This window comes from Oncorhynchus mykiss, chromosome 20 (genome assembly GCF_013265735.2).
Source record: "Oncorhynchus mykiss isolate Arlee chromosome 20, USDA_OmykA_1.1, whole genome shotgun sequence".
Classification (NCBI taxonomy): domain Eukaryota; kingdom Metazoa; phylum Chordata; class Actinopteri; order Salmoniformes; family Salmonidae; genus Oncorhynchus; species Oncorhynchus mykiss.
The window spans coordinates 42973647-42998608 of record NC_048584.1 but is presented as its reverse complement, the minus strand read 5'-3'; the positions used below and the strand labels follow the sequence as shown (position 1 = coordinate 42998608).

The 24962-nt window shown below is 43.4% G+C and overlaps 1 protein-coding gene across 1 annotated transcript in view; it reads right to left on the bottom strand.

The window, feature by feature from the left end:
• The window catches only part of LOC110499502 (cAMP and cAMP-inhibited cGMP 3',5'-cyclic phosphodiesterase 10A), a 170947-nt gene that overhangs the window by 123287 nt on the left and 22698 nt on the right, over nucleotides 1-24962 (bottom strand). Inside the window, exon 2 of the mRNA XM_036956385.1 lies at nucleotides 1486-1620. Within this exon, the coding sequence (XP_036812280.1) occupies nucleotides 1486-1620 (135 nt within the window). The remainder of the gene's footprint in view (nucleotides 1-1485; nucleotides 1621-24962) is intronic.

Here is a 24962-nt window from a genome sequence, read left to right as displayed (position 1 = left end):
GTGTGTGTTACCAGGGTATCATGTGTGTGTGTTACCAGGGTATCGTGAGTAGTGGTGTGTGTGTGTGTGTTACCAGGGTATCATGAGTAGTGGTGTTGTGTGTGTGTGTTACCAGGGTATCGTGAGTAGTGGTGTTGTGTGTGTGTGTGTTACCAGGGTATCATGTGTGTGTGTTACCAGGGTATCGTGAGTAGTGGTGTGTGTGTGTGTGTGTGTGTGTTACCAGGGTATCATGAGTAGTGGTGTTGTGTGTGTGTGTTACCAGGGTATCGTGAGTAGTGGTGTGTGTGTGTGTGTGTGTTACCAGGGTATCATGAGTAGTAGTGTGTGTGTGTGTGTGTGTGTGTTACCAGGGTATCATGAGTAGTGGTGTTGTGTGTGTGTGTTTTACCAGGGTATCGTGAGTAGTGGTGTGTGTGTGTTACCAGGGTATCATGAGTAGTGGTGTTGTGTGTGTGTGTACCAGGGTATCGTGAGTAGTGGTGTTGTGTGTGTGTGTTACCAGGGTATCGTGAGTAGTAGTGGTGTGTGTGTGTGTTACCAGGGTATCGTGAGTAGTGGTGTGTGTGTGTGTGTGTGTTACCAGGGTATCATGAGTAGTAGTGTGTGTGTGTGTGTGTGTGTGTTACCAGGGTATCATGAGTAGTGGTGTTGTGTGTGTGTTACCAGGGTATCATGAGTAGTGGTGTTGTGTGTGTGTGTTTTACCAGGGTATCGTGAGTAGTGGTGTGTGTGTGTTACCAGGGTATCGTGAGTAGTGGTGTTGTGTGTGTGTGTTTTACCAGGGTATCGTGAGTAGTGGTGTGTGTGTGTTACCAGGGTATCGTGAGTAGTGGTGTTGTGTGTGTGTTACCAGGGTATCATGAGTAGTGGTGTTGTGTGTGTGTGTTACCAGGGTATCGTGAGTAGTGGTGTGTGTGTGTGTGTGTGTTACCAGGGTATCATGAGTAGTAGTGTGTGTGTGTGTGTGTGTGTGTTACCAGGGTATCATGAGTAGTGGTGTTGTGTGTGTGTTACCAGGGTATCATGAGTAGTGGTGTTGTGTGTGTGTGTACCAGGGTATCGTGAGTAGTGGTGTTGTGTGTGTGTGTTACCAGGGTATCGTGAGTAGTAGTGGTGTGTGTGTGTGTGTTACCAGGGTATCATGAGTAGTGGTGTTGTGTGTGTGTGTTTTACCAGGGTATCGTGAGTAGTGGTGTGTGTGTGTTACCAGGGTATCGTGAGTAGTGGTGTTGTGTGGGTGTGTTACCTGGGTATCATGAGTAGTGGTGTTGTGTGGGTGTGTTACCTGGGTATCATGAGTAGTGGTGTTGTGTGGGTGTGTTACCTGGGTATCATGAGTAGTGGTGTTGTGTGGGTGTGTTACCTGGGTATCGTGAGTAGTGGTGTTGTGTGGGTGTGTTACCAGGGTATCGTGAGTAGTAGTGGTGTGTGTGTGTGGGTGTGTTACCAGGGTATCGTGAGTAGGGTGTGTGTGTGTGTTACCTGCAGGCAGGCTACCGCTGCTCTTCCTCTTGTGCCATCTGTCCAGCGTCTCTGAACTCACGCTCTCCGATACAAACTCATCCAGCATCTGAGGGTGAAGGGTTAAATAATCCTTCACTTGGTCATCCGTCAGACCTGCACAACAACAACAACAACATACAGAGGAGGACATTAGCTCTTTCATTCATTCAATACATATATTATTATATCGTATATTTAATTAATTCATTACATCATTCATTCATTATACATTTCATTGGTTCATTACATAAATCATTCATTACATATGTCATTCATTATATATTTAATTCATTCATTACATCAATCATTCATTACATCAATAATTAATTGCATATTTCATTCATTCATTACATCATTCATTTACTATATTATTTATTTACTCATTACATAATTAATTTGTTAAATCACTCATTCAATACCTATTTCATTTATTAATTCATTGTATATTTAAATCATCAATTATTTTAAAAGAGAACACAAAGACAGAAAAATAGCATGATTTCAGTTGTTTGACCGAGAGGGATACAGCTTCATGTAAACACATAACACAACGTCCCAGGTGACATCACTGATTAATATCATGACGTCATGACAACCAGCTTTTGTCCGCGGGGATGGTGGTGACCAAGGCAGTGGAGGTAGCGTCTCCGGGGAGAGGAGGCCCAACAGAGGCAGCTAGATGAAGGAGGGGAAGAGGACTGAAGTGTTGCTTCATGGGTAATTAGGTTGTTGAGAGCTGCTGTTTATTATGTGTGTTGTCGGGGACGACGGGGAGAACAACCATTTGCCAGGACATCACTGAACCATCACTGACTGTCTGTACTGTCCTGTGTTTTGTAAGCATTGAGACTAGCGATTCTGCGCCAAGTTTTCTGAATAACCCACCCATTTTTACACCACCAATTTTTACACCACCCAGTTTCACACCACCCAGTTTTCACACCACCCGGGTTTTACACCACCCGGTTTCACACCACCCAGTTTTACACCACCCGGGTTTTACACCACCCAGTTTTACACCACCCGTTTTCACACCACCCAGTTTTTTTTACAACACCCGGTTTCATACCACCCAGTTTGACACCACACGTTTTTTACACCACCCGGTTTTACATCACCCGTTTTTTTATAACACCCAGTTTGACACCACCCGGTTCTTACACCACCCGGTTTCACACCACCCTGTTTTACACCACCCGGTTTCACCACCCGGTTTGACACCACCTGTTTTGTAGACAGAACAAATAAATGCTGACTGTGTTCTATGCCCATGCCCCACATTCGTCCATCAGCAACCGACTGTGTCATTGGAAGGGACTGGATGTGTGACATCCATAGAGATAGTTATAGGACTCACACTTAGATAGAACCCCATTTTTACATGGGACATTCCCATTGAGGGCTTCCACCATTTTAAAGTAGTCAACTGGGCCGGGATTCCTATGGGTTGGGAGTGATCAGACGACGACCAGAGCATTGTCTACTTCTTCAACTTGGATGCTATACTTGAATTGTTAGATACTACTGCACTGTTAGAGCTATGAACACAAGCATTTCACTACATCCGCAATAACATCTGTTAAATATGGACCAATAACATCTGTTAAATATGGACCAATAACATCTGTTAAATATGGACCAATAACATCTACTAAATATGTGTCTGTGATCAATCAAAAGGGATTTTATTTGATGCTGTGTAAATGGCTTTAAGCTATATCACCGCCATCTAGTTGACACAATAAATGATTAGAGCAGGTAGCCTAGTGGTTAGAGCAGGTAGCCTAGTGTAGCCTAGTGGTTAGAGCAGGTAGCCTAGTGTAGCCTAGTGGTTAGAGCAGGTAGCCTAGTGTAGCCTAGTGGTTAGAGAAGGTAGCCTAGTGTAGCCTAGTGGTTAGAGCAGGTAGCCTAGTGTAGCCTAGTGGTTAGAGTAGGCAGCCTAGCGTAGTCTAGTGGTTAGAGCAGGTAGCCTAGTGTAGCCTAGTGGTTAGAGCAGGTAGCCTAGTGTAGCCTAGTGGTTAGAGCAGGTAGCCTAGTATTTAGAGCAGGTAGCTTAGTGTAGCCTAGTGGTTAGAGCCAGGTAGACTAGTGATTAGACAGACACAAGTAGCCTAGTGGTTAGAGCAGGTAGCCTAGTGTAGCCTAGTCGTTAGAGCAGGTAGCCTAGTGGTTAGAGCGGGTAGCTTAGTGTAGCCTAGTGGTTAGAGCCAGGTAGTCTAGTGGTTAGAGCAGGTAGCCTAGTGGTTAGAGACAGGTAGCCTAGTGGTTAGAGCAGGTAGCCTAGTGGTTAGAGCAGGTAGCCTAGTGGATAGAGCAGGTAGCCTAGTGGTTAGAAACAGGTAGCCTAGTGGTTAGAGGCAGGTAGCCTAGTGGTTAGAGCAGGTAGCCTAGTGGTTAGAGACAGATAACCTAGTGTAGCCTAGTGGTTAGAGCCAGGTAGTCTAGTGGTTAGAGCAGGTAGCCTAATGGTTATTATGTATACAACTTTCCCACAACTTTCTGGGAATGGTGCAGAATAGTTGCTTAGCTTCGGAAACATTCTGAGCAAATGTAACTTCTTTGGGACTGGGGGGCCGTATTGAGTAGCTTGGATTAATAAGGTGCACAGAGTAAACTGCCTGCTACTCAGGCCCAGTAGATTTGGATAGACAACTCTGAAGTTTCTAAAACTGTTTGAATGAGAGAACAACAGAACTCATATGGCAGGCAATAACCTGAGAAAAAAATCCAACCAGGAAGTGGGAAATCTGAGGTTTGTAGTTTTTCAACTCATTTCCTATCGAAAACACAGTGTCTATGGGGTCATATTGCACTTCCTAAGGCTTCCACTAGATGTCAACAGTCTTTAGAACCTTGTTTGATGCTTCTACTGTAAGGTGGGGGCTCATAAGGGCTGTTTGAGTCAGGTGTCTGGCAGAGTGCCATGAGCTCGTGACACGCGTCCACGTGAGAGTTAGCTTGCTTTCCATTGCATTTCTACAGACAAAGGAATTCTCCGGTTGGAACATTATTGAAGATTTATGATAAAAACATCCTAAAGATTGATTCTATTCTTCGTTTGACATGTTTCTACGAATTGTAATATAACTTTTCGTCTGAACTTTCGAATGGACTTGCCTGCGCGTCGTGATTTTGGATTGTGTACTAAACGAGCGAACAAAAAGGAGGTATTTGGACATAAATGATGGACTTTATCGAACAAATCAAACATTTATTGTGGAACTGGGAATCCTGGGAGTGCATTCTGATGAAGATCATCAAAGGTAAGGGAATATTTATAATGCTATTTCTGACTTCTGTTGACTGCACAACATGGCGGATATCTGTTTGGCTCTTTTGTTGTCTGAGCGCTGTACTCAGATTATTGCATGGTGTGCTTTTTCAGTTAAGCTTGAACAGGGAAAGTGAAATATTCCTCGATATTAAAAAAGACACAAACCACTAATGACAACTACAAGCCTGTAGATACACAGTCCTACTCATCCTTTACTGCTGCACGGCTTGTTGTAGCTCAGAGTGGAAATAGGAAGAACGTTTTATGTTTTATAGAAGTGCTAAAAAACAAAGAGTTGACAGTAAGAACTTAAACATGAACTCAGTCTGAAAAACAGCTGTTTTTTGGGCCGTACTTGTTGACAGTCTCTCTCTAGTCGTGGTTTTAAACGTTTTGAAATCTTACCGTCTCAATTTTGCTGTAGATTTATTTTATGCCTGCTCACGTCACTGCAGACATCTGATTGGCCAGCGGTAGGTTTATAGTGCACTTGATTTGCTCTCTGGGCCCACCAGACACGGTCATCTGAGACATCCGATTGGCCAGCGGTAGGTTTACAGTGCACTTGATTTGCTCTCTGGGCCCACCAGACACGGTCATCTGAGACATCCGATTGGCCAGCGGTAGGTTTACAGTGCACTTGATTTGCTCTCTGGGCCCACCAGACACGGTCATCTGAGACATCCGATTGGCCAGCGGTAGGTTTATAGTGCACTTGATTTGCTCTCTGGGCCCACCAGACACGGTCATCTGAGACATCCGATTGGCCAGCGGTAGGTTTATAGTGCACTTGATTTGCTCTCCGGGCCCACCAGTCACGGTCATCTGAGACATCCGATTGGCCAGCGGTAGGTTTATAGTGCACTTGATTTGTTCTCTGGGCCCACCAGACACGGTCATCTGAGACATCCGACTGGCCAGCGGTAGGTTTATAGTGCACTTGATTTGCTCTCTGGGCCCACCAGACACGGTCATCTGAGACATCCGATTGGTCAGCGGTAGGTTTATAGTGCACTTGATTTGCTCTCCGGGCCCACCAGACATGGTCATCTGAGACATCCGATTGGCCAGCGGTAGGTTTATAGTGCACTTGATTTGCTCTCTGGGCCCACCAGACACGGTCATCTGAGACATCCGATTGGTCAGCGGTAGGTTTATAGTGCACTTGATTTGCTCTCCGGGCCCACCAGACATGGTCATCTGAGACATCCGATTGGCCAGCGGTAGGTTTATAGTGCACTTGATTTGCTCTCTGGGCCCACCGGGGAAGGCAGTTATTACCTTCAGACATAAGAAATGTTCAAAATGGCAACAGTTCTCCTAGCCAGCGCGCAAGGCAGCTGAATCAGGTGCACCAAGTACCACCAACAGCACAAGACTAAATAAATAAAAAGGAATACAAGGCTTTATCATTGTTGTTGTTTTTTACAGACAGACCTGCTCTAGAAAGTTGAGTGAAGTTCAATCTCGTGCTTCTCCCTGTGGGCTGATATATCTTCTGCACGGCAGTCCCGGGGTGGGGACATTGGAGTAGAAGGAGCGAGAGTAGAGAGAGACAGACAGGGGCAGAGAGAGTAGAGAGAGACAGACAGGGGGAGAGAGAGTAGACAGAGAGAGAGTAGAGAGAGACAGACAGGGGGAGAGAGAGACAGGCAGGGGAGAGAGAGTAAAGAGAGACAGACAGGGGGAGAGAGAGTAGAGAGAGACAGACAGGGGGAGAGAGAGACAGACAGGGGGAGAGAGAGTAGAGAGAGACAGACAGGGGGAGAGAGAGTAGAGAGAGACAGACAGGGGAGAGAGAGTAGAGAGAGAGAGTAGACAGAGACAGACAGGGGGAGAGAGAGTAGACAGAAAGAGAGAGTAGAGAGAGACAGACAGGGGGAGAGAGAGTAGAGAGAGAGAGAGAGAGAGAGAGAGAGAGAGAGAGGGGGGGAGAGTAGAGAGAGAGAGAGAGAGACAGACAGGGAGAGAGAGAGTAGACAGACAGACAGGGGGAGAGAGAGTAGACAGAGAGAGAGTAGAGAGAGTAGAGAGAGAGAGAGAGAGTAGAGAGAGAGACAGACAGACAGGGGGAGAGAGAGTAGACAGAGAGAGAGAGTAGAGAGAGTAGAGAGAGAGAGAGAGTAGAGAGAGAGACAGACAGACAGGGTGAGAGAGAGTAGACAGAGAGTAGAGAGAGTAGAGAGAGAGAGTAGAGAGAGAGCGAGAGAGAGAGAGAGAGCGAGAGAGAGTAGAGAGAGAGAGAGAGTAGAGAGAGAGAGCGAGAGAGAGAGAGACTAGAGAGAGAGAGAATCTTAGAATCAACTATTAAAGACTACCAGAACCCACTGGATTCTCAAATTACTTTGAACGAGTTACAGGACAAAATAAAAACCCTCCAACCCAAAAAGGCCTGTGGTGTTGATGGTATCCTTAATGAAATTATCAAATTTACAGACAACAAATTCCAATTGGCTATACTAAAACTCTTTAACATCATACTTAGCTCTGGCATCTTCCCCAATATTTGGAACCAAGGACTGATCACCCCAATCCACAAAAGTGGAGACAAATTTGACCCCAATAACTACCGTGGGATATGCGTCAACAGTAACCTTGGGAAAATTCTCTGCATTATCTTTAACAGCAGACTCGTACATTTCCTCAATGAAAACAATGTACTGAGCAAATGTCAAATTGGCTTTTTACCAAATTACCGTACAACAGACCATGTATTCCCCCTGCACACCCTAATTGACAACCAAACAAACCAAAACAAAGGCAAAGTCTTCTCATGATTTGTTGATTTCAAAAAAGCCTTTGACTCAATTTGGCATGAGGGTCTGCTATACAAACTGATGGAAAGTGGTGTTGGGGGTAAAACATACAACATTATAAAATCCATGTACACAAACAACAAGTGTGCAGTTAAAATTGTCAAAAAACACACACATTTCTTCACACAGGGTCGTGGGGGTGAGACAGGGATGCAGCTTAAGCCCCACCCTCTTCAACATATATATCAACGAATTGGCGCGGGCACTAGAAAAGTCTGCAGCACCCGGCCTCACCCTACTAGAATCCGAAGTCAATGATCTGGTGCTTCTGTCACCAACCAAGGAGGGCCTACAGCAGCACCTAGATCTTATGCACAGATTCTGTCAGACCTGGGCCCTGACAGTAAATCTCAGTAAGACCACAATAATGGTGTTCCAAAAAAGGTCCTGTCGCCAGGACCACAAATACAAATTCCATCTAGACACTGTTGCCCTAGAGCACACAAAAAAACTATACATACCTCGGCCTAAAAATCAGCGCCACAGGTAACTTCCACAAAGCTGTGAACGATCTGAGAGACAAGGCAAGAAGGGCATTCTATGCCATCAAAAGGAACATAAAATTCAACATACCAATTAGGATCTGGCTAAAAATAATGGGACAAACACCAAATTGAGACTCTGCATACAGAATTCTGCAAAAATATCCTCCGTGTACAACGTAGCACACCAAATGATGCATGCAGAGCAGAATTAGGCCAATACCCACTAATTATCAAAATCCAGAAAAGAGACGTTAAATTCTACAACCACCTAAAAGGAAGCGATTCCCAAACCTTCCATAACAAAGCCATCACCTACAGAGAGATGAACCTGGAGAAGAGTCCCCTAAGCAAGCTGTTCCTGGGGCTCTGTTCACAAACACAAGTAGACCCTACAGAGCCCCAGAACAGCAGCACAATTAGACCCAACCAAATCATGAGAAAACAAAAAGATAATTACTTGACACATTGGAAAGAATTCACAAAAAAACAGAGCAAACTAGAATGCCCTCGCTAGAAGCATGTGTTTCAGACATAAGGAAGTGGATGGCTGCAAACTTTCTACTTTTAAACTCGGACAAAACAGAGATGCTTGTTCTAGGTCCCAAGAAACAAAGAGATGTTCTGTTGAATCTGACAATTAATCTTAATGGTTGTACAGTCGTCTCAAATAAAACTGTGAAGGACCTCGGCGTTACTCTGGACCCTGATCTCTCTTTTGAAGAACATATCAAGACCTTTTCAAGGACAGCTTTTTTCTATCTACGTGACATTATAAAAATCAGACATTTTCTGTCCAAAAATGATGCAGAAAAATGAATCCATGCTTTTGTCACTTAAAGGTTAGACTACTGCAATGCTCTACTTTCCGGCTACCCGGATAAAGCACTAAATACACTTCAGTTAGTGCTAAATACGGCTGCTAGAATCCTGACTAGAACCAAAAAATGTGATCATATTTCTCAAGTGCTAGCCTCCCTACACTGGCTTCCTGTCAAGGCAAGGGCTGATTTCAAGGTTTTACTGCTCACCTACAAAGCATTACATGGGCTTGCTCCTACCTATCTCTCTGATTTGGTCCTGCCGTACATACCCACACGTACGCTACGGTCACAAGACGCAGGCCTCCTAATTGTCCCTAGAATTTCTAAGCAAACAGCTGGAGGCAGGGCTTTCTCCTATAGAGCTCCATTTTTATGGAACGGTCTGCCTACCCATGTCAGAGACGCAAACTCGGTCTCAACCTTTAAGTCTTTACTGAAGACTCATCTCTTCAGTGGGTCATATGATTGAGTGTAGTCTGGCCCAGGAGTGTGAAGGTGAACGGAAAGGCTCTGGAGCAACGAACCGCCCTTGCTGTCTCTGCCTGGTCGGTTCCCCTCTTTCCACTGGGATTCTCTGCCTCTAACCCTATTACAGGGGCTGAGTCACTGGCTTACTGGGGCTCTCTCGTACCGTCCCTGGGAGGGGTGCATCACCTGAGTGGGTTGAGTCACTGATGTGATCATCCTGCCTGGGTTGCCCCCCCCCCTTGTCTCAGGATGGTAAGTTGGTGGTTGAAGATATCCCTCTAGTGGTGTGGGGGCTGTACTTTGGCAAAGTGGGTGGGATTATATCCTTCCTGTTTGGCCCTGTCCGGGGGTGTCCTCGGATGGGGCCACAGTGTCTCCTAACCCCTCCTGTTTCAGCCTCCAGTATTTATGCTGCAGTAGTTTATGTGTCGGGGGGCTAGGGTCAGTTTGTTATATCTGGAGTACTTCTCCTGTCCTATTCGGTGTCCTGTGTGAATTTAAGTGTGCTCTCTCTAATTCTCTCTTTCTCTCTTTCTTTCTCTCTCTCGGAGGACCTGAGCCCTAGGACCATGCCTCAGGACTACCTGACATGATGACTCCTTGCTGTCCCCAGTCCCCCTGGCCGTGCTGCTGCTCCTGTTTCAACTGTTCTGCCTGCGGCTATGGAATCCTGACCTGTTCACCGGACATGCTACCTGTCCCAGACCTGCTGTTTTCAACTCTCTAGAGACAGCAGGAGCGGTAGAGATACTCTTAATGATCGGCTATGAAAAACCCACTGGCTTTTACTCCTGAGGTGCTGACTTGATGCACCCTCAACAACTACTGTGATTATTATTATTTGACCCTGCTGGTCATCTATGAACATTTGAACATATTGGCCATGTTCTGTTATAATCTCCACCCGGCACAGCCAGAAGAGGACTGGCCACCCCACATAGCCTGGTTCCTCTCTAGGTTTCTTCCTAGGTTTTGGCCTTTCTAGGGAGTTTTTCCTAGCCACCGTGCTTCTACACCTGCATTGCATGCTGTTTGGGGTTTTAGGCTGGGTTTCTGTACAGCACTTTGAGATATCAGCTGATGTACAAAGGGCTATATAAATACATTTGATTGGATTTAGAGAGAGAGTAGACAGTGAGTAGAGAGAGACAGACAGTGGGAGAGAGTAGAGAGAGAGTAGAGAGAGACAGACAGGGGAGAGTAGACAGAGAGTAGAGAGAGAGTAGACAGAGAGTAGACAGAGAGTAGAGAGTGAGTAGACAGAGAGGAGTAGAGAGAGAGTAGACGGAGAGTAGAGAGAGAGTAGAGAGAGAATAGAGAGAGACAGACAGTGGGAGAGAGTAGAGAGAGAGTAGAGAGAGACACAGTGGGAGAGAGTAGAGAGAGAATAGAGAGAGACAGACAGTGGGAGAGAGTAGAGAGAGAGTAGAGAGAGACAAACAGTGGGAGAGAGTAGAGAGATACAGACAGTGGGAGAGAGTAGAGAGAGAGTAGAGAGATACAGACAGTGGGAGAGAGTAGAGAGAGAGTAGAGAGAGACAGACAGTGGGAGAGAGTAGAGAGACATGTTGGGCGGCAGGTAGCCTAGTAGTGAGAGTGTTGGACAAGTAACTGAAAGGTTGCTAGATCGTATCCCCGAGCCGACAAGGTAAAAATCTGTTTTTCTGCCCCTGAACAAGGCAGTTAACCCACTGTGCCCTGGTAGGCCATCATTGTAAATAAGAATTTGTTCTTAATTAACTGACTTGCCTAGTTAAATAAAGGTAAAATACATTTAAAAAAATGTCCACAGCTTTCGTGAACTAATTTGTGCTAGTCGTCTTCCTTACAACCAGTTACTGGGGCTAAACAGGCAGAAGAAAGTCAACAAATGGGTAGGGAACTTTGCAAAACTAAATGACCAAACATTTACACACACAACGTCCAGAAGGATGAAAAGGGGGAAAACCTGGAGGACATGAGGGTTGGGGGTGTCATAACCCTCTCTGCTTCCTGTTATTCATAACCCTCTCTGCTTCCTGTTATTCATAACCCTCTCTGCTTCCTGTTATTCATAACCCTCTCTGGTTCCTGGTATTCCCAACCATCTCTGCTTCCTGTTATTCCTAACCCTCTCTGGTTCCTGTTATTCCTAACCCTCTCTGGTTCCTGTTATTCCTAACCCTCTCTGGTTCCTGTTATTCCTAACCCTCTCTGGTTCCTGTTATTCCTAACCCTCTCTGGTTCCTGTTATTCCTAACCCTCTCTGGTTCATGTTATTCCTAACCCTCTCTGCTTCCTGGTATTCCCAACCATCTCTGGTTCCTGTTATTCCTAACCCTCTCTGCTTCCTGGTATTCCCAACCATCTCTGGTTCCTGCTATTCATAACCCTCTCTGCTTCCTGATATTCCTACCCTCTCTAGTTCTTGTTATTCATAACCCTCTCTGCTTCCTGGTATTCCCAACCATCTCTGGTTCTTGTTATTCATAACCCTAAACCCAAGTCATTCCCTCTCTGGTTCCTGTTGGAAATAATTTACAATACAATGCATGAGACCACAGTGACACAGAACTGTGGGATGTGTGTGTGTATGTGTGTGTGTGACACTCTGAGCTGTAGGATGTGTGTGTGTGTGTGTGTGTGTGTGTGTGTGTGTGTGTGTGTGTGTGTGTGTGTGTGTGTGTGTGTGTGTGTGACACTCTGAGCTGTAGGATGTGTGTGTGTGTGTATGTGTGTGTGTGTGAGACACTCTGAGCTGTAGGATGTGTGTGTGTGTGTGACACTCTGAGCTGTAGGATGTGTGTGTGTGTGTGTGCGTGTGTGTGTGTGTGTGTGTGTGTGTGTGTGTGTGTGAGTGTGACACTCTGAGCTGTAGGATGTGCGTCTCCCGGGTCGACTGACCAAGTCTCTGGTGCCGACCAATCATCAAAGGCCTGGTTTGTGATTCTGTGTGTGTGTGTGTGTGTGTGTGTGTGTGTGTGTGTATGTGTGTGTGTGTGTGTGTGTGTGTGTGTGTGTGTGTGTGTGTGTGTGTGCGTGTTTAACTATACTTGTGGGGACCAGGATAGTCAACAAACATTTGACCAGCTAGGGAAATGCTTTTAGCAAATGCTATTTTCTAGGGGGTTTAGGGTTAAGGTTAACATTAGTGTTAGGGTTAAAATTAGGTTTAGAGTTAGGGTTAGGAGCTAGGTTTAGGGTTAGATTAAAGGTTAGGTTTTGGGGTAAAGGTTAGGGTTAGGAGCTAGGGTTAGGTTTAGGGTTAGTTTTAGGGTTAGGTTTAAGGGTAAGTTTTGGTGTAAAGGTTAGGGTTAGGGTTAGAATTAGGTTCAGAGTTAGGGTTAGGAGCTAGTTTTAGGGTTAGGTTTAAGGTTAGGTTTAAGGTTAGGTTTTGGGGTAAAGGTTAGGGTTAGGAGCTAGGGTTAGGTTTAGGGTTAGGTTTTTGGGTAAAGGTTAGGGTTAGGGTTAGGAGCAAGGGTTAGGTTTTGAGGTAAAGGTTAGGGTTAGGGTTAGGGTTAGGAGCTAGGGATAGGTTTAGGGTTAGGTTTTGGGGTAAAGGTTAGGGTTAGTGTTAGGGTTAGAATGAGGTTTATAGTTAGGGTTAGGAGCAAAGTTTAGGTTTAGGTTTAAGGTTAGGTTTTGTGGTAAAGTTTAGTGTTTGAGTTAGAGTTTTGACTTTGAATGGGGCTGAATTTTGTGTCCCCACATGGGGTTAGGGTTAGGGTTAGGGTTAGGGTTAGGGTTAGGGGTTAGGGTTAGGTTTAGGGTTAGGTTTTTGGGTAAAGGTTAGGGTTAGGGTTAGGAGCAAGGGTTAGGTTTTGAGGTAAAGGTTAGGGTTAGGGTTAGGGTTAGGAGCTAGGGATAGGTTTAGGGTTAGGTTTTGGGGTAAAGGTTAGGGTTAGTGTTAGGGTTAGAATGAGGTTTATAGTTAGGGTTAGGAGCAAAGTTTAGGTTTAGGTTTAAGGTTAGGTTTTGTGGTAAAGTTTAGTGTTTGAGTTAGAGTTTTGACTTTGAATGGGGCTGAATTTTGTGTCCCCACATGGGGTTAGGGTTAGGGTTAGGGTTAGGGTTAGGGTTAGGGGTTAGGGTTAGGGTTAGGGTTAGGGTTTTGACTTTGAATGGGGCTGAATTTTGTGTCCCCACATGGTTAGATGTACAAGAATGTGTGGACGTGTCAAATCAAATCAAATCTAAATGTATTTGTCAAATGCTTTTTTAAACACTTCCTTACTGGCCCTTCCCAGCAATACAGAGAGAAAGCCCTTTTGTAAACACTTCCTTACTGGCCCTTCCCAGCAATACAGAGAGAAAGCACTTTTGTAAACACTTCCCTTACGGGCCCTTCCCAGCAATACAGAGAGAAAGCCCTTTTGTAAACACTTCCTTACTGGCCCTTCCCAGCAATACAGAGAGAAAGCCCTTTTGTAAACACTTCCCTTACGGGCCCTTCCCAGCAATACAGAGAGAAAGCCCTTTTGTAAACACTTCCCTTACGGGCCCTTCCCAGCAATACAGAGAGAAAGCCCTTTTGTAAACACTTCCCTTACTGGCCCTTCCCAGCAATACAGAGAGAAAGACCTTTTTTAAACACTTCCCTTACTGGCTATATACACTGGGTACCAGTACCTAGTAGATAATAACTTGGCTATATACACAGGGTACCAGTACCTAGTAGATGATAACTTGGCTATATACACTGGGTACCAGTACCTAGTAGATGATAACTTGGCTATATACACTGGGTACCAGTACCTAGTAGATGATAACTTGGCTATAAACACGGGGTTCCCGTACCTAGTAGATGATAACTTGGCTATATACACTGGGTACCAGTACCTAGTAGATAATAACTTGGCTATATACACGGGGTACCAGTACCTAGTAGATGATAACTTGGCTATATACACTGGGTACCAGTACCTAGTAGATGATAACTTGGCTATATACACTGGGTACCAGTACCTAGTAGATGATAACTTGGCTATATACACGGGGTACCAGTACCTAGTAGATGATAACTTGGCTATATACACTGGGTACCAGTACCTAGTAGATGATAACTTGGCTATATACACGGGGTACCAGTACCTAGTAGATGATAACTTGGCTATATACACGGGGTACCAGTACCTAGTAGATAATAACTTGGCTATATACACGGGGTACCAGTACCTAGTAGATAATAACTTGGCTATATACACGGGGTACCAGTACCTAGTAGATAATAACTTGGCTATATACACGGGGTACCAGTACCTAGTAGATGATAACTTGGCTATATACACAGGGTACCAGTACCTAGTAGATAATAACTTGGCTATATACACGGGGTACCAGTACCTAGTAGATGATAACTTGGCTATATACACGGGGTACCAGTACCTAGTAGATAATAACTTGGCTATATACACGGGGTACCAGTACCTAGTAGATAATAACTTGGCTATATACACGGGGTACCAGTACCTAGTAGATGATAACTTGGCTATATACACAGGGTACCAGTACCTAGTAGATAATAACTTGGCTATATACACGGGGTACCAGTACCTAGTAGATGATAACTTGGCTATATACACTGGGTACCAGTACCTAGTAGATGATAACTTGGCTATATACACGGGGTACCAGTACTGAGTAGATGATAACTTGGCTATATACACGGGGTACCAGTACCTAGTAGATGATAACTCGGCTATATACACGGGGTACCAGTACCTAGTAGATGATAACTTGGCTATATACACGGGATACCAGTACTGAGTCCATGATAACTTGGCTATATACACGGGGTACCAGTACCTAGTAGATGATAACTTGGCTATATACACGGGGTACCAGTACTGAGTCCATGATAACTTGGCTATATACACGGGGTACCAGTACCTAGTCGATGACAACTTTGCTATATACACGGGGTACCAGTACCTAGTAGATGATAACTTGGCTATATACACTGGGTACCAGTACCTAGTAGATGATAACTTGGCTATATACACGGGGTACCAGTACTGAGTAGATGATAACTTGGCTATATACACGGGGTACCAGTACCTAGTAGATGATAACTCGGCTATATACACGGGGTACCAGTACCTAGTAGATGATAACTTGGCTATATACACGGGATACCAGTACTGAGTCCATGATAACTTGGCTATATACACGGGGTACCAGTACCTAGTAGATGATAACTTGGCTATATACACGGGGTACCAGTACTGAGTCCATGATAACTTGGCTATATACACGGGGTACCAGTACCTAGTCGATGACAACTTTGCTATATACACGGGGTACCAGTACCTAGTAGATGATAACTTGGCTATATACACGGGGTACCAGTACTGAGTAGATGATAACTTGGCTATATACACGGGGTACCAGTACCTAGTAGATGATAACTTGGCTATATACACTGGGTACCAGTACCTAGTAGATGATAACTTGGCTATATACACGGGGTACCAGTACTGAGTCCATGATAACTTGGCTATATACACGGGGTACCAGTACTGAGTCCATGATAACTTGGCTATATACACGGGGTACCAGTACTGAGTCCATGATAACTTGGCTATATACACGGGGTACCAGTACCTACTACCTGGAATCCAATCAAGTTGTTGAAGCACCTCAAGGATGATCAATAGAAACAGGATGCACCTGAGCTCAATTTCGAGTCTCATAGCAAAGGGTCTGAATACTTATGAAAATAAGATAAAATATCTTATTTTCATAAGTATTCAGACCCTTTGCTATGAGACTCGAAATTGAGCTCAGGTGCATCCTATATTTTTAATACATTTGCAAAAATGTCTAAAAACCTGTTTTCGCTTTGTCGTTGTGGGGTGAAAACAGGTATTTAATCCATTAGAGAATAAAGCTGTAACGTAACAAAATGTGGGGAAAAAAGGGGGAAGGGGTTTGAATACTTTTCCAAATGCCTTATTAAAGGAAGGAATAAAGATAATAAACAGAACAAATAAATAAATAAATAGCAAAACAAATAAAAAGGGTAAATGAAAATGGTCCGTGTTTTTATTTTGTATTTATTTATTTATCTATTTTATTTTTTAATTATAAAATATATATACAGTACCAGTCAAAAGTTTGGACACACCTGCTCGTTCAAGGGTTTTTCTTATGTTTTCCTATTTTCTACATTGTAGAATAATATTGAAGAAGTTAAAACTACCCAATAACGCATATGGAATCATGTAGTAACCAAAAAAAAGTGTTAAAACCAGTTGAGTCTATGGGGGCGCTATTTCATTATTGGATAAAAAAAAAACGTGCCCGTTTTAAGCGCAATATTTTGTCACGAAAAGATGCTCGACTGTGCATATAATTGACAGCTTTGGAAAGAAAACAGTCTGACGTTTCCAAAACTGCAAAGATATTATCTGTGAGTGCCACAGAACTCATGCTACAGGCGAAACCAAGATGAAACTTCAAACAGGAAATGAGCAGAATTTCTGAAGCTCTGTTTTCCATTGTCTCCTTATATGGCTGTGAATGCACCACGAACGAGCCTGCCCTTTCTGTCGTTTCTTCAAGATGTCTGCAGCATTGTGACGTATTTGTAGGCATATCATTGGAAGATTGGCCATAAGAGACTACATTTTCCAGAGGTCCGCCCGGTGTCCTTTGTCTAAATTGGTGCGTAATCTTCAGGTGCGGGCATTTTCTCCTGGGATTCAGGAGAGAAAGCACACTTCCACGAAGGATATATCATCGAAGAGATATGTGAAAAACACCTTGAGGATTGGTTCTAAACAACGTTTGCCATGTTTCAGTCGATATTATGGAGTTAATTTGGAAAAAAGTTTGGCGTTTTGATGACTGGATTTTCGGTTTTTTTTGGTAGCCAAACGTGACGCACCAAACGGAGCGATTTCTCCTAAACAAATAATCTTTCAGGAAAAACTGAACATTTGCTATCTAACAGAGTCTCCTCATTGAAAACATCTGAAGTTCTTCAAAGGTAAATGATTTTATTTGAATGCTTTTCTGGTTTTTGTGAAAATGTTGCCTGCTGAATGCTAACTCTAACGCTAACGCTAAATGCTACACTAGCTAGCTACTGTTACACAAATGATTATTTTCCTATGGTTGAGAATCATATTTTGAAAATCTGAGATGACAGTGTTGTTAACAAAAGGCTAAGCTTGAGAGCTAGCATATTTATTTCATTTCATTTGCGATTTTCATGAATAGTTAACGTTGCGTTATGGTAATGAGCTTGAGGCTGTATTCACGATCCCGGATCCGGGATGGCTAAGTGCTAGAGGTTAAACAAATGAAAAAATATTTAATACTTATTTTAGTAGAAGCCCTTTGCCTTTGCCTGAGAGCTTTGCACACTCTTGGCATTCTCTCAAACAGTTTCAACTGGAATGCTTATCCAACAGTCTTGAAGGAGTTCCCACATATGCTGAGCACTTACTGGCTGCTTTTCATTCACTCTGCTGTCCAACTCATGCCAAACCATCTCAATTGGGTTGAGGTCGGGTGATTGTGGAGGCCAGGTCATCTGATGCAGCACTCCATCACTCTCATTCCTGTTCCATTAGCCCTTACACAGCCTGGAGGTGTGTTGGGTCATTGTACTGTTGAAAAACAAATGATAGTCCCGCTAAGCGCAAACCGGATGGGATGGTGTATTGCTGCAGAATGCTGTGGGAGCCATGCTGGTTAAGTGTGCCTTGAATTCTAAATAAATCAGTGTAAACAGCAAAGCAAACCAGACAGTGTAACCAGCAAAGCACCCCCACACCATCACACCACCTCCTCCATGCTTCATGGTGGGAACCACACATGCGGAGATCATCCGTTCACCTACTCTGTGTCTCACAAAGACAGCTGTTGGAACCGAAAATCTCACATTTGAACTCATCAGACAAAAGGACAGATTTCCACTGGTCTAATTTCCATTACTTGTGTTTCTTGGCCGAAGCAAGTCTCTTCTTCTTATTGGTGTCCTTTAGTAGTGGTTTCTTTACAGCAATTCGACCACGAAGGCCTGATTCACTGGGTCTCCTCTGAACAGTTGATGTTGAGATGTGTCTGTTACTTGAAATCTGTGAAGCATTTATTTGGGCTGCAATCTGAGGTGCAGTTAACTTTAATTAACTTATCCTCTGCAGCAGAGGTAACTCTGGGTCTTCCTTTGCTATGGCGATCCTCATGAGAGCCAGTTTCATCATAGCGCTTGATGGTTTTTGCGACTGCACCTGAAGAAACTTTCCAGATTTTCTTACCTTCATGTCTTAAAGTAATGATGGACTGTCATTTCTCTTTGCTTATTTGAGCTGTTTTTGCCATAATATGGACTTGGTCTTTTACTAAATAGGGCTACCATTCTTCAGCTCCCCTCAGCCCCTCCCATCTATCTCTGACCACCATCCAGTCCCATCCTTCAGCTCCCCTCAACCCCTCCCATCTATCTCTGACCACCATCCAGTCCCATCCTTCAGCTCCGCTCAACCCCTCCCATCTATCTCTGACCACCATCCAGTCCCATCCTTCAGCTTCCCTCAACCCCTCCCATCTATCTCCGAACACCATCCAGTCTTGATTTCTGTTTGCCATGTATTTTTCAACTGTGCTGTGATGTTTCACTAAAGTTCTGAACCTTTCTATTATCATTGTTTCTACAGATTGTAAATTAAAGATAACATTTTCTTTGCTAAGAGTATTATTATATTATTGATCGATTCACTAGGACTTTTTAAATCACCCATCTGTGCCATTTGCAGAGTTAGCTCCAGGAAAATCATTCCTAAACCTGCGACCAAAAACATGCCACATATGGACAGTACCAAAACTAATGATCTAATGAGTCTGTCTCTTCACAGCAGAATCTGCAGAGCTGGGACGGTTATTTCCCGCATATATATATAACATTCTATTGGTTGCAAGAATTTTGTATAATCATTTAAATTGAAAAACTCCTGCGTAGTTTTGAGTATCAGTTCATAAACTATGTGCCATGGAATCGGTACATCAAAAATCGCTTCCCAACTATTTTGCAATCTATATGGCACAGCTGTACATGTTTGGTTCATAAATGAAACTGGTATTTTTTTTTTATGAATAACAATTTTCTTTAGCCAATTTTGGTCTGCTAATGCAAGGCCGACAGACAAGGTCCTTACTTTCTCCCCTCTCCACATTCTTGCTGTAATGCTCCAATCATTTGGTTGTAATTTCTACGTAGAGCAGACATTTCCATATGTCTGTGTTCGCTGCATGTGTGAGATAACTCCACCAGTCCTATTTATGATATCATTTACAAAGATTATTCCGTTTTTACATTTTATTTTCTAAAATATGATTTTGTGTTGTTTTGTCAACTAGTATATTTTACTTTAACCATAATATTTAATATATATATATATATTTAATAATTAATATTTGTTGTATTTCTTCTGTCTTTTCTGAATTAAACTGAACTTTCTGTGTCTTAAAAGTTTAACAGAAATATATATATATTTTGGACTATATTTTATACTTTCTATGGCTTAACAGAAATATATATATATATATTGGAGTATATTTTATACTTTCTATGGTTTAACAGAAATATATATATATTTTGGACTATATTTTGGACTATATACTTTCTATGGTTTAACAGAAATATATATATATATATTGGTCTATATTTTATACTTTCTATGGTTTAACAGAAATATATATATATTTTGGAGATTATTTCATTTTCAAATAACCGAAAAGTGAGAGGTTGTAATCTGAATAAAGGGAACAAGGCTTGAACATTTCACTCTTTATTTTTGTAGTTCTCTTCACAGTAATATTCATCCTTCTGCACCCAGCAATCAACTATATCTTCAGTCTCTGGTGTCAGTTTCAACTGTCCATCAGTCTCTGGTGTCAGTTTCAACTGTCCATCAGTCTCTGGTGTTAGTTTCAACTCTATCCATCAGTCTCTGGTGTCAGTTTCAACTGTCCATCAGTCTCTGGTGTCAGTTTCAACTCTATCCATCAGTCTCTGGTGTCAGTTCCAACTGTCCATCAGTCTCTGGTGTCAGTTTCAACTGTCTATCAGTCTCTGGTGTCAGTTTCAACTCTATCCATCAGTCTCTGGTGTCAGTTTCAACTGTCCATCAGTCTCTGGTGTCAGTTTCAACTCTATCTATCCGTCTCTGGTGTCAGTTCCAACTGTCCATCAGTCTCTGGTGTCAGTTTCAACTCTATCCATCAGTCTTTGGTGTCAGTTTCAACTCTATCCATCAGTCTCTGGTGTCAGTTTTAACTCTATCCAACAGTCTCTGGTGTCAGTCTCTGGTGTCAGTTTCAACTCTGTCCATCAGTCTCTAGTGTCAGTTTCAACTCTGTCCATCAGTCTCTGGTGTCAGTTTCAACTGTCCATCAGTCTCTGGTGTCAGTTTCAACTGTCCATCAGTCTCTGGTGTCAGTTTCAACTGTCCATCAGTCTCTGGTGTCAGTCTCTGGTGTCAGTTACAACTCTGTCCATCAGTCTCTGGTGTCAATTTCAACTCTGTCCATCAGTCTCTGGTGTCAGTTTCAACTCTGTCCATCAGTCTCTAGTGTCAGTCTCTGGTGTCAGTTTCAACTCTGTCCATCGGTCTCTGGTGTCAGTCTCTGGTGTCAGTTTCAACTCTATCCAACAGTCTCTGGTGTCAGTTTCAACTCGGTCCATCAGTCTCTGGTGTCAGTTTCAACTCTGTCCATCGGTCTCTAGTGTCAGTCTCTGATGTCAGTTTCAACTCTGTCCATCAGTCTCTGGTGTCAGTTTCAACTCTGTCCATCAGTCTCTGGTGTCAGTTTCAACTCTGTCCATCAGTCTCTGGTGTCAGTTTCAACTCTGTCCATCGGTCTCTAGTGTCAGTCTCTGATGTCAGTTTCAACTCTATCTATCAGTCTCTGGTGTCAGTTTCAACTCTGTCCATCGGTCTCTAGTGTCAGTCTCTGATGTCAGTTTCAACTCTATCTATCAGTCTCTGGTGTCAGTTTCAACTCTGTCCATCTGTCTCTGGTGTCAGTCTCTGGTGTCAGTTTCAACTCTATCTATCAGAATCCTGTGTCAGTTTCAACTGTCCATCAGTCTCTGGTGTCAGTTTCAACTCTGTCCATCAGTCTCTGGTGTCAGTTTCAACTCTGTCCATCGGTCTCTGGTGTCAGTCTCTGATGTCAGTTTCAACTCTGTTCATCAGTCTCTGGTGTCAGTTTCAACTCTGTCCATCAGTCTCTGGTGTCAGTTTCAACTGTCCATCAGTCTCTGGTGTCAGTTTCAACTGTATCCAACAGTCCCTTGTGTCAGATTAATTTAGCCAAATAACATTGGTAGGCAGTTCTTCTACAGTCAATAGCATTGCTCTTTAAGTATTATTTTTGTGTTTGTAAGATAACATATTATTTCAGTTGGCGTAGCAGGTCACTGAACTGACATTATGTACGGACAGTAATGCCTTCGTATGTTGTGAATCTGACTGAAACCCAATCTCTCTCTGTCCTGAATTTACCCGAGTAAAACCTGGGGTCTATTTTCAGAAGGTTACAATGTTAACAGAACATTTAGAAAGAAAAACAAGTCCACAGGCGCATCGATGACACAAGAGAAGAAAAGTACTAAAAAAATACACATCTCTCAATTGGACACCATATGCCTTGTTGATTGATCGGTTACCATGGGAGAACAGGGGGAGAGAGAAAAAATGACAAAAATCCACCCAAACCATCAACAATCTGTCCTTATTCTGCAAAGCAGATCTTTTTTGTAATTCTTTTTTTAGGTCTGCTCAATTTCAGCCTCTGTATCTCTGTCCTTATTCTAAAAAAGCAGAGCAAATCTTGATTATTTTTTTTAGGTCTGCTCTGCTCTACACCGTCACTACCCAGCTAGCACATAATGTTCTGAGAACCATTTGTTTCGTAGAGCTTGGTGAGAGCGTGGTTGCCCTAATGGTTATTTAGCATACAACCTTCTGACAACGTTCTGGAAGTGGTGCAGGACATCCAGCTAGCACATAACATTCCCAAGAACCACATCTCTCAGGTGGGAATTTCAGTACTTCAGTATAACGTCTAATACAGGCTCTATTTAAACTTTCAATTAAAAAAAAAACTGAAAAAAATGTGTAACGTTCATAGAATGTTCAAAGAATGTTCTTTAAAAACATATACATTATGTTCTCTACGTCAATATAACTCTATCCTCTATCTTCTTAAGTGTGTTCAATTGGCCAAACCTGATCTTAATGAGCGCTTGTTTCCTTTGAAATAGGTTCTGTTTGACTGGACTAAAATGAACAGCTTTGTATGAGTTTAAAAACATGTCATGCTAGCTGCATCCTGGTGGTGCAGTGGACTAATTCCATGGATAGAGAACAGATTATCATATATTCAAATCTCACTGACTCTGTGCCACAATAAAAAAAAAGTAATGTGTTTGACTGATTAATGCAAAAGTAAATAAATGTCCTATTTGAGTTCAAAACAGTTCAACGAAGCCAGCAGTGTTATTAAACATTTTCTCTAAACATGTTCTCAGAACGTTAATAAAAACCTCACAGGAAAACTTTCAGGGAACTGTTTCAGTATGATATCATGGAGTCCGGGGAACAGTCCGGCTAGTCGAATACCTATCGACTAGACTCCGTAACAGGAACCATCGTTTAAAATATATATATATATATATATATGTTTTACTGGTCTGGAAACCAATGGGAAACCCAAAAACGTACGTTCCCACAACTTCCAAGGAACAAAATGTGCTAGCTGGGTACAGACCCTCTGGAGATGTTGATCTGCGTCACTCCTCCTCTCCTCGTTTGAATGAAAAGAGAACAGGTCCTCGAGGGGGGCAGGGCTCTGAGTTCAAGCCCCCAGATGTCATCCACTCCACCACCCGGACCCTCACACAACCTATCTAACCTCTCATGTGTAACATTTTGTTTATTTTTATAGGCCCATCCACCAATCCACACTCCCCTCCTCCTCCTCCCCCTCCCCTTCTTCCCCCTCCTCCTCCTCCTCCCCCTGCTCTTCCTCCCCATCCTCCTCCTCCTCCCCCTCCTCCTCCTCCTCCTCCCCCTCTTCTTCCTCCCCCTCCTCCTCCTCCCCCTTCTTCCCCCTCCTCCTCTTCCTCCTCACCCTCCTCCTCCTCCTCCTCCTCCTCCTCGGAGGGAAACAGTAACTTTGTTTTGCATTTCAGTATTTTTTACACCTATGTTGTTAAAAATACATGAATCATATATTCTACATACATGGATCTTATATACACAGTGTTACATGGGGGGGGGAGGGGGTATGAGGGTAGAAACTATTGGCCAGTCTTTCAGTCTTTCCATGATTCTCCTATACTGCCCTCATCTGAGTGATTGAAGCGGGGAGAACAGGGTGTGGCTCGGGTGGATGGGGTCCCTGATGATCTTCTTGGCCTTCCTGAGACACCTGGTGGTGTAGGTGTCCTGTAGGGCAGGCAGTGAGCACCCGATGGTTCGGCTGCACGTATCACACCCTAAAGAGCCTCGCTGTCAGCGGCGGTGGAGTTGCCGTACCAGGCTGTGATGCAGCCTGATAGTATGCTCTCGATGGTGCTCCTATAAAACACTGTGATGCAGCCTGACAGTATGCTCTCGATGGTGCTCCTATAGAACACTGTGATGCAGCCTGACAGTATGCTCTCAATGGTGCTCCTATAGAACACTGTGATGCAGCCTGACAGTATGCTCTCGATGGTGCTCCTATAGAACACTGTGATGCAGCCTGACAGTATGCTCTCGATGGTGCTCCTATAGAACACTGTGATGCAGCCTGACAGTATGCTCTCTTAGATGCTCCTATAGAACACTGTGATGCAGCCTGATAGTATGCTCTCGATGGTGCTCCTATAAAACACTGTGATGCAGCCTGACAGTATGCTCTCAATGGTGCTCCTATAAAACACTGTGATGCAGCCTGACAGTATGCTCTCGATGGTGCTCCTATAGAACACTGTGACGCAGCCTGACAGTATGCTCTCTTAGATGCTCCTATAGAACACTGTCAAGGACCTCTGGGACAGGCCGAATTTCTTCAGCATCCTGAGGTTGAAGAGTCGCTGTCGTGCCTTCCTCACTACGGTGTCCGTGTAGTTATTTCATTTTTGTCATTCATCTTATGATAGGGTGGCAGCGTAGCCTAGTGGTTAGAGCGTTGGACTAGTAACCGAAAGGTTGCAAGTTCAAATCCCAGAGCTGACAAGGTACAAATCTGTCGTTCTGCCTCCTGAACAAGGCCGTCATTGAAAATAAGAATTTGTTCTTAACTGACTTGCCTAAAGGTTAAAAAAATAGCTTGTGTGTAGATTGCTGACGATTTTTATTTATTAAATCTATTTTAGAATAAGGCGTAACAAATTGTGGAAAAAGTCAAGGGGCCAGGTATACCTGGCTGTATAATCAGAAAGTATTCAGACCCCACAACTTTTTCCACACATAGTCAGATCAAAGTTCCCCTTTAAAACGAACAGCTATGACATCACAGTGATGTCAGAAGTGAGAGGTCAACCCTAAAAACTACAAATGCTCAGTCAGGCACAATGAAGTGACATTTTCCCTCATAAAACAGGTAAGTATTG